Here is a 14753-nt window from a genome sequence, read left to right as displayed (position 1 = left end):
CGTCACTCATGCATGACGCGACTTTTCCTATCCTGTTAAGGCTAGGTCTTACACGTCAAGTTGATTATTTAATTTGCTTGTTATTACCATTACCGGCAAAGTTATTCCGCTATCGCTCTTGCATTTGTTGTTCCGCCACAAATTCTCTCACCAGATATTTACTAAACACTAAACTTTTAACCTTTATAAGATTATATTTAGTAAATAACAGTTTGAGAAGATTAGAGCCGAAATATAAAATGCAGGGGGGCTACCGTGATAAATTTTTTGTAGGAAAAGCTCACACAAGATGATACTGACAAGGGAAAAAAAACGTGTGCGTGGAGTTCACGGGCGACAAATGTGAAACTACTTTTAATATATTATTATTAGGTACTATAGGAAACACAATTCTTTTTCGTTGAGGTCACAGAGCAAAAAAAATATATATATAGGCAAGTATGCGAGCGCTAATTTATGCTATTGTGCAAGCATGAAAGTTGCAAGTATGCTGCGTCATTTCTACCTCTCCGGTTTCCCCCACCAGGTACCTAACTATTCCCCTCCTGTCCCGGTTTCCTCCCAACGTACGTAACTATTCCCCTCCTAACACCAGTTCCCCCACCACGTACCGAACTATTCCCCTCATGCGATCGAAATTTTCGCAACGCTAGAAAATTATAGCTCCCTCAGCAAAGAGGTTTCACTTGAAAAACATTAAGTGTGAGACCTGGCCTCAAGAAAAATGTTTCCAAAACAATAGTGGCCTGGTACTAAATCAAATCAAACTGTTGTAGCATTACATTCAGCCAATCCGGAGGTTCAGCTCGAACCATCGCCGGTTGGACCTTCTTACCGCTTTAGCCTAAATTATTTAAGTCACAGCCCAAAAATTACGGTATAGTTAAAGACACACTTGTGAGGACTTTAGATAGGAAGGTTTTTAAAACTATATTAAAACATTTCAAAAATCCCATTAAATGACGTATAACCCCCATTGGCACATTTTCGGAATAAAATACCTTACGTGGATATAATTTCCCTGTACAACATACTTTAATTTATTAAAATCTGAATTATGTTAAGAGTTTAAACTGGCTTAAGGACACTAATAATAGTCATTAAGTTAACACGGTTACCGGTTCTTTTGAAATTTCAGCTGCAGTTGATTTGTCACACACACGACTATTATCAGAAGTAATTATTTTAATTTATTTTTTATCTAACACTAGAAATACCTAATAACGTAATTCTATTTCTGTCGGTACAAAAGAAACTCGCGAGATGATTCGGTATGGCCGGATAAAGTTTGGTATTTTATTTCATTTTATGTGGCGTAATATACCAAGGATATAAATATATTTATGGTGAAAGGGATCACACCACCTTAAACGCTACATAACACCTTCACACCTACCTAGTATCTACTCCCGCAGAATTTTAGAAAACAATGACTGTATTACACAATCTAATCTAGGGACTCGACACGATAAATTATTATCTTTTATTTATTTCGCCACATGTCCTACAGAGTATGTTTCTATTTTGGAACTATACAATTCTATGATGTAAAATAATAAACTAACTTTTCTTGAGTGAAGATTTAATTTATTAGCAATATGTGAATGAGATCTGACGAACGCATACTGCACATTTAACACTTACATATACATTCACAATACTTCTGAAATTAATTTTACGTGGATAGGTAAACGAGTCTCGGTGAAGGAAGTATCTATCGTCAATTTAATTTTTATTTTGCCCTCACCAGGTTCAAACCGAGGACTTCATTATGTAAGTCCGTTTGTAAATTAATATTTTATAAAATGTTATTGATTTTTATAAATTTGTTTTCTATAAAAATCTGATGATAAATTTTCACGATGGCGGCCTTAACGAAAATTGCAACCATGTTGTTAAATAGTATTTAATTAATTCTTTTATAAACTTTAAAAAATTTCCCTCATTTCGCTAGCATAAAAAATACGGATTTTCAAGATTGTGGTCGTAACGAAAATTCGCCTCTTGCTGGAGCCCGCAGACAACACCGCACATCCTCCGCACGCCTTGGCGAGCACATTACTGTTACGTCCTAGTTGAAAGGGATTCTGTGGAGAAGGGAGGGGGGTGGCGGTCCGGGCGCGGCGCTGCAAGTTTCGCACGCGCGCAGATAGGGTAATGGGGTGGACGGGAAGGGAAGTTTCCAGTCTCTCTCCCCCTCCTGCTCCCTAAGGCTCTCTTGCGTGTCGCAAGCGTTCTCGGAAAAGGAAACAGCGCTGGGTGAAGTAGCTGCAACGGTTATTTGGACTGCCCCACTTGGCGGGGCTAAGGGCCAACGCAGACAGCAACATAAAAAAAAAAAATTATTTGAGCTGATTCAAGGGGGGAAACAAAAAATTATGTACATCCATTAGCAGCACGAGTTAACTGAGGGGGGGGGGGAAGGGGGGGAATAATTATCCACTTGCATAAAGGTCCGTGGACTCTGATAATGAGAAAATTATTTCTGAACCTCTGATAAATTACAACTTTTTTGAACACACACATCATCGTCCAGTTCAGTGCGTTTTTGAGGCTGCACACATACCATAAAATGAGGGAAATGAGAGCGATTAGTTTCTATAAAGTACACAACTCCTACGTTTACTTGGTATTTGACACAATGCTGCACTATTGTGACAAGCACATCAGGCATGACGTGAGGAGGAATACATTTTCATGCTCGTACTGAACCAACTTCCATTCATAATGGGGCTCTTGACTACCCAGAATTATATTGAAGTGCTCTTAGAGGCTGTAATCCCATTCGCTCAATTTATTGGTGAACCGTTCATGTTGATGCAGAATAATGCACGCCCGCATACCGCCAAGAATAGTCACCGATTACTTGGAGCACGTGGGAATTACAGTTCTGGACATGCCTGCACGTCTCCGACATGAATCCGATAGCGCATGTGCGGGATAATTTACGGAGACGTGTTAAACAACGTAATCCCCTCCTAGTGACATATCAGGTTCAAAATGCTCTTCGTGAAGAATGAGATACCGTGCCTGACAGGGTTAGGGCCATTCGCCGTGTAACATGGGGTAATGCCCAGGAACCTGACAAAAAAAAAAGAATTGTCAGTTTAAAAAAATGCTAATTTCTTATTTTTACTCTTTGTAATTTATTTATACAGAAATTTTATAAAAATTATTTATTTGTGATAATCTTTCATTAAATATCCTATAAAAAAAACTAATTCTTACCAAAAATTTAAAAAAAAAAACAATCTTATTTCCAAGAATTATGCGGTAAATTTAGTTTGTTAAATTTGTTCATTTGTCGAGTGTATAAGCTCGTATCTACCTCAATAAGTCAGCGTATATTCTTGGGAAGAACACGAATATTTCCTTCGGTTGTACGTAAATTGCTATTCTGCTGATGCAGCTCACGATTTGGGTTCCTTTTTCCGCCCCCATTCTTACGTGTTTTTTTTTTAATGGTCAGTAAATATTTACCGAAAATAATCAGTGGGTAACGTGATCAGGGAATAGACCAGTAAAAATAATAATACCGCCCATTGTAAGAGTCTTCGTTAAAAAATAAATAAAACCGAACACCTAAAAGAATCGGATAAAACGAAAGCCCGAGCGTTACACAATAAAAATAAAATTGCAGTGGCCTTGGTTTTCGCACGCTTGAGGAAGCGGACAAAAAAAAAACACTTCGAAGCCTTGGGATGGAGTCGAGGCTCACTTCCAAGGCCAGCGAGCCAGAGGTAACAAAAAAGGAGACTAAATCAACTGCGCATTTTAAGACCTAACAAGAAACCAAGATTTTTATATCGTTTATGCAATTCCAATGGTACAATATTCAATCTACGAGACCACGTGGACATTACGGTGAAAACTACCACTAAATACCCGGTTTTTAACTTTAAATCGTGTGTCCAGAAATTTACGGCGCGCGGGTCGTTTCTAGGAACGCCATATACTAACTAAAGTATAATCACTTTTAACCACTAAATAAATTGAGTTCATAAAAAAAGATACACTATTGCTACGTTTGCTTATATATGAAAGGTGTGATGTTACTTATACAAAGGCAGAAATGGCCTTGCCGATGCAGTCCGATCGCTTTAACATGCCGCGTGCTCAAGGCAGCCCGCAATTATTCAGTTTCACCATGACCACTGGTAGCCAGTGGCGTATGCAAAGATGGGGAGGGGGTTGTTATGGGAGATATTTCCCTCCTGAAGGTATGTAAAAAATATGTCACATTTGATGAATGCAAGGTGACAGGCACGTAGCCAGGGGGATGACCCCTCCCTTCCATGATTAAAAAAAAAAGCACAGACAATATGTATAATTCAATCATAAATTATCTACTTATAGATAAGTCTGTAAACATTATTAAAATACTAAGTGGGCTATAATATTGTATTTCGTCCCTATTATATCCCGGCATGCTTCCCTACAGAAGTGACAGGAATTGTTTTCCAAGTGTGTACTTTATATTTAAATCAGGTTATTTAAACCACGTGTTACTGTAAGCATGTCTTTCATACAAACTTAATATGCATGTTTCATGTGTTTAATAATATTAGTATGTACACATATGACTTGTTTTAAAGAAATCATTAAATAATTGACTTAAGAACAAAGTATAAAAAAACTTAAACTTAAATATTAATTATTTAATTTTTTCAAGCAAAATTATAACTTAAATTTGTACTTTTGAAGGTACTAAAAGTTGCTATTCCCTGAGATTTTATTTAAGTGTAAAATAAAAATATTCTTTTAAAATTAAGTTTTATTTCTACAGAATTTTTTATAAAAATTGTTCCCTGAGATTTTATTTAAGTTTAAATCAAGGTTTTTTAATAAAAATTATTCCCTGAGATTTATTTAAGTGTAAAATAAAAATTAAGTTTTAGAGAAAAAAAATATATAATATAATGGTTGTATTGGACAGTCTCCTTCACAAAACCCTGGCCACGGCCTTGAAAATGAGCTGTTACAACAATGAATATCACAAACCACAAATGCAGCGATGCATGTAGAAAATGATAATGTAATGTTTTAAACTCCTTTTTGTTGGCGTTAAGCTCTTTGAATACAAAAATTCTTATCTTTTTCTTTTTTTAATGCCCTCCCGAAATACATTTCTGTATCCGTCAATGTCGATAGCCAACATTTATCGACAAAAATCACCCACCTCTATTTATCACTAATTCCAAGTTACTTTAGTTAATGACAGATGAGAGCTGTGATTGTACTTACGTCAGGCTCAGTCCTGTAATTATGTTATATCACAAATTAAAGTGGCATGATATCAAGGATGAAAGAAGGAGGGTGTTTGTTGTCGATATAACGAAGACCATACAAGATAAATCTGGTCCGTTAGCATGTTCATGTTGTTTTGTTTTTTTAACCTGGCCCTAGCTATCTAAATGTTGGCTAACTCTTGTCAGAGTGAAGCAGAGGACACGCGAGTACCCAGAACACATGGAATGTTGAAGTGGTCGGACAGGACCACCAAGGCCAGCGATAGCGTTGCGCAAGGTACGACCCATAAACTGTTTATTTTAACCTTTAAGGCTATTGGTCAACTGAAGTGGGCAATTTTTTTTTAGATACATGTATTAATCAAACATTGAAAGTGTAGGGTCATGGTGTAGCCTATAGTCTAGTGCTATGAGCACTAGTGCCATGAGAAAAAAAAATTTTAATTAAGTTATATGTATAATAAGTTAATTAATATAATAGAGCTTAATATGATAACTGCATGAAAATTAAGTAAAATAATGTATAAAATGTTATCTTATTCGACAAATATGATAAAGGTTTTTTTTTTTTTTTTTAAAAACTGGTTGCCATAACCATACAGAGTGTCTACAAATTCCTGGTGAACCTATTTAGGACGTTTTAAAAAAAATTTTAATAAACTTTTCTCACTTTTTTTTTTACGTCACATGGTATATTTATGTACACAATTCGAAACCAATATAAAATTAGCAGGAACGCATCGTTTTTATGTCTAAAAACTAGAATCATTAAAGAGATAATTCCCCCGTGATTAAAGTGGACTGAAATCCAATATTTATATTAAATACGCTAGAATTAACTTAAGTGAGGGGCCAAGAAACAAAATTCTAGCATGCAAAATGCTGCTTGAAATCAAAGTCTCATGACTTTCAGCAACGTTAGTGTTTATTTTGGGAATTTTTTGTTACTTTCTGACAGGCACATTTTCGTTAGCTTTTCATGACCTGTAGACAATCATACATAACATACACTTTTAAACTACATCTAAAAAATTATTGTATTTCACAAACATTTACAAAAACTTCTCAAAAAAACATTCCGCAATATGGAATTCAAGACCGTTTAAAAAAATGAATTACCAAAATTCTACTGACATAGAAAGAACAGATAGGTATCTGCCGATAATGAAAAATCACAAGAAATAATTACGTGCACAATTGATTTGTTGCCATTGTATTAGTGTGTATTTATTAAACATTACTACTCCAATGTCTTTGTGCATTTCTGCCGATAAATATCAATACGAGAAATCCTAAAGTTAAAGTGTTTAATTGGTTAAAATGTATCTGTAGGATATGTACAAAATGCGTAGAGCAATGTAATAGTATTGTTAACCTAGGCATGTGAAAATAATACAAATAATTGCTTATTCTACGTAATACCTCAAATTTACATGTCTGGAACATTCCTATAAATAAATTAAAATGAACCTGTGCAAACAAAAACAAAACATATAATGGTCGCAACAAATTCTATTCCTATACGTAAGTATGCGAGCGATGTAGGCCTGGATGAAATTCAGTTGCGTGAGAGGTAATAATTACAGCGTATTAAAATTAAATATATTTACGTCTAACTTTTGTGAGCGAATTATTTTTTTAAAGACGACGGTTCGTGCGGGAACAGTACTACTTGCACACACCGACCCCGTGCACACGCCTAAGATTGGGATCGAACCCGAGCCCTTGCTAAAAAAGTGTGAAGGCCGCAGTGATCACAGTCACCCTTCTTACCCTCTTCGTAAAACCCAGTAGACCACGTTCCCATTAATTTACGTCTTAAAACGACCACGTGTTTGCTATACCAGCTCTTTTTTTCTTTTCAGCGCACTCAATATTTAACAAAAAAAAAATTAAAAACACCCTCCTGATCGTTTAACCATCATATTTGATCTGTCACATTTTAGCTCTCGGTACACGGTTTTGGTAGGAAGTAGTAGTTTCGTGAATGGAACGGAAGTCACATGGAATGGAAATATGTAACCACGGTGCTGCCATCTGTAACGGATGGCGCGAACCAAAGTTGAAAACACCAAAGTTGAAAACACCAAAGGGAAACTTTACAGTATTAAGTGTTTAGTGAATATCAACAAGATGGTAAGTATTTAATAAAATTTCTCGTTTAAGATTCGGCCCAAAGCCGGGTTTTGTAATTTTACCACGCTTTTATTTGCTTAACTTGTATGTATTAATGAATGGACTATGTAATAAAATCTTTCCATTCAATTTTTACTCATGTTTCGACGTCCAAATGTGTTGAAATTTTGCATACATATAAAGGACGTTTGACAATACAATATTTTTATAACTTAAGACGTTAGTGTTAAGGGGTAGTGGGATATCAGAGGGTCAAAAAACCACTTATTTCCATGAGGTCGGGGCATGGTGGGAATTTTCCCCGTGGTCGACATTTACCCACTGACCCAAAATTTCGAAAATGGTATAAGTCAATGCTTTTTCGATTTGGAGTGTTTCCTATCCAAAAGGTTGGTTTATGGTGGCAAATTTGCCCAGGGTTTGTTAATGGCAATATGGATCTTAAATTATTTGGCCACTCTTCAAGTCTATGATACGGACATTCCATCAGTCCATGTTGATTCGGCACAGATGGTGCACATATAATTAAACCAATAGCCATTCAGTTTCCAGCGAAATATAGCTATGGTTCTGCTGAAAGGCGAATGTTGCCATGAATACTGAGTCGGGCATCTACCGTGCATGAAATGCAAGGCTGCACTGTAGATTATAGGTATAGTTATTTATTTGGGATCGCGTATCTTTGTTGGCGGACAGACTTATGTAGCTCTTAGTCGTGTAAAATCACTCGAAAGTAACTTCACTGCTCTAAGATAACAAGAAAGGTTCCATGTAATGTTGACTCACTAGCCTAAATGACTAGATACGTGAATATTAATGAATAATTTTAAATTCTAACAGCCAAATAATGCACACCAATTCTGTATAACTAAAAGCGTGGGGTGCTTTCTTCTTTTATCTTTCATTTTCGTAATAACTGTATATCCTAAAATTTAAGACAAATGATATCAAGCAACCCCTTGGCATAGAACCGGAAGGGGGGGGGGGGCAGGGGCCCGGGCTCCCCTGGAATTAAGAAGCCCCTCTCTAAGGGGGCCTGCCTGCACTTGTAAAAGCGTAACTGTGAAACGTGTTTGATGTCGAAACTATGTCTTATGGAAAACGTTATGTATATTTTAAAGTTTTATTTTTATTGCATGCATGTAGACCACCAACATGTGGGCAGTATACAGCATACGGGCACCGCATCTAGTTATGACGCATCTAGTTATGACGTGTCGGTTAAACCCACGTGCAAAATACTCGGGCTGCCCCCCCCCCCCTGTAAATGTCCGCGGGCCCCACTTGCGACTCTTACATATTTGCGCCCCTGAAGCACCCCATTACTAATTTTAAGTTCATTATTGTTATCAATTTCATATATTCATTTTCGTAAAGACTGTATCCTAAAAGTTTTGGTATTGATTATATCCTAAAATTAGTGACAGAAAATCCATTACAAATCATATTGTTATTACTGATAGAAAAAATGGATATCACATTACTCCCCCCCCCCCCCAAAATAAAATAAACATGGTTACACTGGTGCATCAGTAAAATTATTCGTATATATATTTTTTTTAACGTTTGATTGAATTTATCTATAAAAAATCCTCTAAATGTTTTCACGCTGAGTGATTTTTTATTTCGAATGAAAGTTAAATATGGATTAAACCTAGGCCTACTTCTCTCGAAACATGTCGATCAAAATAGTGTACACGTGGATTACCGCCTTACGTGCTGTGTTTATGTAAAGGCATGAAATATTTTATGTACTATCGGTTTTTATTTGTCAGTACATGTTTTTTTTTCCCTTTCCGCCTTGAAATCATAAAAATGCCGTGTGAAGATTTCCGTCGCAGTACCTTTGCCTTGTGTATTTAAAGCGTACAAAACAAAAACCGCAGCGTACGCGCCATTGAAGCGAACAGCAGCTACCGCGTATTGCCAAATAATAAGAGGGTCAATTTCACAAAACGATACGATGTATTAATGATGACTATTAATCGGGGTGAGCGGGGGGAGAGTTGTCACGTATACGAATGAAAGACGAGACGGTCGAGGTTAAAGTAATGATTGTTATATTAGTATCAATGGAAGATAAAATAAAATATATGGTCGTGTGAAGAACATTAGAGAAATAAAATAAATAATGCTTAAATGTTAGACATATGATATGTGGTATAATTACGAGTAAATATTATCTTCTGGTGCGTTAAAAAAAGTTTGTTAAAGTTTCAGTTTTCATATAACGAGTCTCATGTTGGTAATGTGTAGAGAATGAATGTGTGGTTTGATTTTAGAAGTGACGAAGTAAGTTACGGATCATGTTTCGCGATATTGAGTGGATTTAGTTGTAAAATTGCGAGTTTAATTGGCGTGATTTTCATACATACAAGTGTAATATAAATTGAAAATGATTACCGCCATAAATTCATGAAAGGTAAGAGGCTTCTTTGTATAGTTTTTAAATATTTTAGTGATTGGAAGTAGTATTTTACGTGCATTTCGTTTGCTGTGTTAGGTGAGAGGTGTGTGTGTTTCAATGCGACATTAGCTGAAATATTTTTTTTTTGGTCGTCAACAAGGCAGTACTAAATAATTACGACCTGTACAAGCTTACGGTACTAGCATGCAATATATATAGGTGTGTGTGTGTATATATATATATATATATATATATATATATATATATAGTGCGGAGTAGTGCGTATTGACGGGGAAGATTTAAATGCTTGTTTTACACAATTTTTGTTTTCGAGGAAATTGCATTATGGCACGCCAAATAATATAACTTCGGTTTCGTGTTGAAATACTAGAATAGGTAGGACTAGTATTCTTTAAGGTAATAGGAATGTTTAAATAATAAATAAAATCATACCACTTTTATATTTTATTAATTCAGTTTGAACTATGTTCAAAATGAATTAATAATTATACAAGTGGTATCATGAAATATACGAAATCGGGCGGGATTGTCTTATTATATAATACGATACAGTGGACAATATAATCGGTATCGTGTTCTATAGTAAAATTGGTAGGACTATAGTATACGTAACTATACTCGTTACGCTTCGGTCATATCTTAATATAAAAATCAAATTATGCAAAAATGATATCGCAAAATGGACTAAACCGGGCAGTATTGTAGTTTAGAATACAATACCGTAGGTAATATACGTTCGGTACGTATTCTAAAATAAAACCGAATTGCCTTCGCAGCCTGTCGTAAAAAGGACACGTCAGTTGTATTCTGAAATGCATCGTTGGATATTTGCAGTGCGTGTGTTGGTTGTTTTAAAACAACCGATTAACGCTTTTATTCTGTTTACATTAATGATCACGTTTTCTTGAACAAGTTCACATTAAAACTGGCCTGAAATCAGATCGTGAGAATTGGGCACAAAAGTCGCATTACTGTCGAGAATGTAGGTGCATGCTATTTTCATTCATAATTTCACTTTGTGTTAACTTCAGAATATTGTGTATTTTTTTTTTCAATTAATTATTCCTTACACGCAGCCTGGGAATGAACGGACGATGACGGGAACAGACTTTAAAGAGCTTTGTTGTTTTGTTGGCGCCAGATTAGTAGTGTTTGTTGCTGTTTCCGAATAGGCCTACTAACAAAATCGTTTAACCTAAAAGGTCCTCTGAAAAGTTGATCTTAAATATGTCCGCCATTCGCGTTGACTTTTAGAAAAGTAGCAAGGATACTTGCATAAGTTCCATTAGGCAGGGCAAAGGAAGACAAAATCTTCTGAGCCCCAACCTAGGAGAGTTTGTGTTTCGAGATTTTTTAATGCTTGGGTTTACCCTGATAAGACAAATATACAAGTCCAATGTTAATGGAATTCACTGGAAACCTTTCAAGTGTTGCGGGGTACTTTCAGGTCATGTTTAGAGGGTAGGAGTCTAGAACCCAAAACCATAACAATATTAATGACGTCACCAACATGGCGGCGCTCACGTCATTACCACCCAAACATTCTCACGGGACAAGCACGGGAATATAGGATTTTTGGGTGGGAAATATTAGAATGTTTTTTTTTTGCACAAAATACATTTCGGGTATCATATTATGTACTATAGCTGGCAATTTTTAAGGATTGGAACTGTATCTAAGATTAAAAGAAAACTGACATTCAGCAAAATTCGCTTTGGAAAGCTTCTTCCAGCTAGTCGGAATCAGCTTGAGAAAAAAAAATCATGTGCTCGAGAGCTTTATATTTAACTTCAAATAACTGGTTAAAAAATAAATGAAAACTCTAAGAACTAATTTTTATACATACATGACATTTTTAAAGATACAATTGCCAAATCCTTCAAAAAAATTAAGATCCTTTAATTCAAGTGCAGTAAATAATGAATCAAGAGAGATTTATTTTCTAGCATCTATTGAATATTTTGTGTAGGCCATACTATTGCACATGTATATTTAACGTCATCTTATAGAATGTAGATACCATGACCTCAAATTAAACAAACGGACGCGAAGTATCATAAAAATTATTTACAGGCGAATCATGCATGTATTTTGATATCCCTTTTTATGTAGTAGGTAGTTATAAGTAAAAAGCACTCGCGTCCTTGAAAATGGCTGTAATTTTTACCCCTTTGTGCACAAATTACCACATAGGTCCTCGAATTGACTTGCCATTACCTACAGTTCATTAGCTTTTTAAGACAAAGTGACAACATCGGTTAAGGAAATTAGGCTTTGATGTTGCAAGTCTTTTTACTCGTTGTAGAAGACTTTATAAAAATAAAAAATAATAGCAAAGATTTTATAGGGTAAATTCAATCCCACTTGCAATGTATGTTAACTTATAAGTAAAATGTAATTGTATATTATTATTATTATTATTTTTTTTGTGAAATTGTATATTTTTGTGTTTTTGTTTTTTGTGAAATTATATATTTTGTGCTTTTGTTTTTTGTGAAATTGTATATTTTGTTGTTTTTTTTTTTTGTGAAACTTTATATGTATATATATATATTTTATTTTTCCTATATGTACTTGACATGTATCATACCCCAGAAATGGGGTCAAAGGATATGAAAATAAATAAATAAATAAATAAATAAAAATACTAGCAGTATTGTACTCCGAACGCTATGCTGCAACGCGCAGCTATCCAAAGCTTCAATTTTTTTGTTTAATTTTTATTTTAAAAAAATGTGATTAATATTGTTTGTACTAGCCACGTACAAACGATGCGATGGAAAGAATGGACGTTTTGTTTACCACGTCCTTATATAAATAATTTCTTAATGTCAGATCTTAACGTAAAATTTTTTTTATACCTACATATAATAAACGTAAGGACATAAACTTTGATATGCGTAAACATTTCATAAAACGCAGCTGTACCTACTTTGCAGCGTTGTGCTCTGTTCGTTACGTTTCGTTAGCGAAAAAAAACCGAAGTTACTTTTCAACATATCTTCAAAGCTACCTACTAACGAGAGATTTAAAACATAAATAAAAATTACGTTTTTTTTTTAACATCCTTTGCCTTAGAGGACGATGTAGGATGTTAAAGAAATTCCTTAGTTACTTTGCGAACATTATAACAGATGTTTGCAAAATAATGATTGCCAAATAACAAATTGGCTGCGACAAATCAAGTAGACTATACACGTCAATGACTATTTTAACGCATGTGCCAATGGAGATTTTTTGAACATTACACACAGTTGAACCAGTTATATCTCGTTAACTTTTTACTCTCAATCGCATAAAAATACGCTTGTAAATTCCAAACCTCATTGAGTAAACTTTATAAAAAATGTAATTCGATTTAAACCAACTAACCAACTTATGATAATCACACTGAATGTAAATACATTTGTTGCATCAAATAAAGAAACTTATTTACTTTACAAGTGGCCAAATCCACAAAACTGCTGTAAAAAAAAAAAAAAAGGAAAACACCAAAACATAGTTACCTTTTTGCCATCCCTGAATTTCACTGTTCCTTCGATGACAGTGTTGTTATCCACCATGTCGATGAAACTTGCTACACCTTTTTAAGTATCATAAAACACTTTAAAACACCGCCTAGTTTCAATAGGTCGCAACAAACACCATGTTAAAAGCACACACAAAATAACACTGGCTGAATTTTTTTTTTTTTTCGAACGCACGCACGAAACCTAATCGCGAAACGCAAGTTGGGAGAGGGGGTAAGGGAGGGAAATTAAACCCCAGCAAGACTGTAGCGTATCACATTTCACAACGTAACACAACGCCAGCTTGCGCGCGACTGTCGGATGTTCGCTGTCCGGCGCGGGACGCGTGTGTTCCTGCGCAGTCGGACGAAACCAGCCGGCATTCATATCTCCCCTCTCCTTTCAGCAAGCCAGGCGCGCGCCAGCACCATCTAGCGTCGGCCGGAAGAACTCGATAGTGACGACTGCACCGGCAGGGTTTTCCCCCCACGAATAAAACTCGGTTCACAATTATATACCTATGTTTAATGTACAAGAGCGTACGCAGAATTTCTTTTCACGAAACAAAAAAAGGGGATTGGTGGAGGGGGGGGGGGGGCTAATATCCATCATTAATCCCCCCCCCCTTTTTTTTCTGTTCAGGGCCGTACAAATGTTCATACGACCGTGCATGACTCCTGTATGAAATTATTTTCTGTATTGCTGTTTTACTAAAAGTTAATTTAACGTAAAAGTAAAAAAAAAATGATAGACTGTATTTTGGACTACTGCCGTCAGGGGTTTGTTCCTGGAATTCCCATTGCACTGAAAGGGAATGTTTTGTATGAAATAATTAAAATATTATTAAAAATTGATGTTGGTTTATTTTTTGACGTGAATTCGGTGAACGTCTTACTTGACGGTCGGTCAGGTGGTCATGCCAGAAAATTTCCGACACAAAACATTATTTGTTAGTTATATGCTGCAAACTAAATCCATCAGCCTTTCTTATATTGCCTTACGGATATATATTTTTTGAGAGTTGGCGGCTGACAAAAATATTGCGACTCCAAACAGTGACAAACTCGGCCCATCGTGTAAAACCACTGGCTCAACTGATTCCACATATACATCAGAATCATCAGAGAGAATATCCACGTCCATTATCCAACAATTTCCTGCATGCTCCGTCGCTTCTCGCGAGGTAGATTGCTTAGGCTCGCTCGAACGCAAATTTCGCGTCTCGTTTGCGGGCTGGTATTGCCCCACTGGCTCATTTCTCTCGGCTACTTCTTCCCTTATTCGATACCTACGAAACTTCTCTGCATTTATAATTGTTTCTGCTTGGTACAAGCAACTGAAGTCTACTCCATCGTTTACTTCAGTTTTATTTAGTTTCATTTAATTTAGTCAGATGGCTTCTTGGCATAATTTTTTTTCTGTAACCAGCAC

At 35.7% G+C, this 14753-nt stretch overlaps 1 protein-coding gene across 1 annotated transcript in view; it reads right to left on the bottom strand.

Annotated features, from left to right (window-relative positions):
* Positions 1-13673, bottom strand: part of LOC134533789 (uncharacterized) — a 635803-nt gene extending 622130 nt beyond the window's left edge. The window contains exon 1 of the mRNA XM_063371447.1: positions 13320-13673. Within this exon, the coding sequence (XP_063227517.1) occupies positions 13320-13376 (57 nt within the window). The 5' untranslated portion in view covers positions 13377-13673. The remainder of the gene's footprint in view (positions 1-13319) is intronic.
* Positions 13674-14753: the final 1080 nt, after the last annotated feature.

The sequence above is a fragment of the Bacillus rossius genome, chromosome 7 (genome assembly GCF_032445375.1).
Source record: "Bacillus rossius redtenbacheri isolate Brsri chromosome 7, Brsri_v3, whole genome shotgun sequence".
NCBI classification, from domain to species: Eukaryota; Metazoa; Arthropoda; class Insecta; order Phasmatodea; family Bacillidae; genus Bacillus; species Bacillus rossius.
The sequence above is the reverse complement of the archived record's forward strand: the minus strand, read 5'-3'. Positions and strand labels throughout refer to the sequence as shown.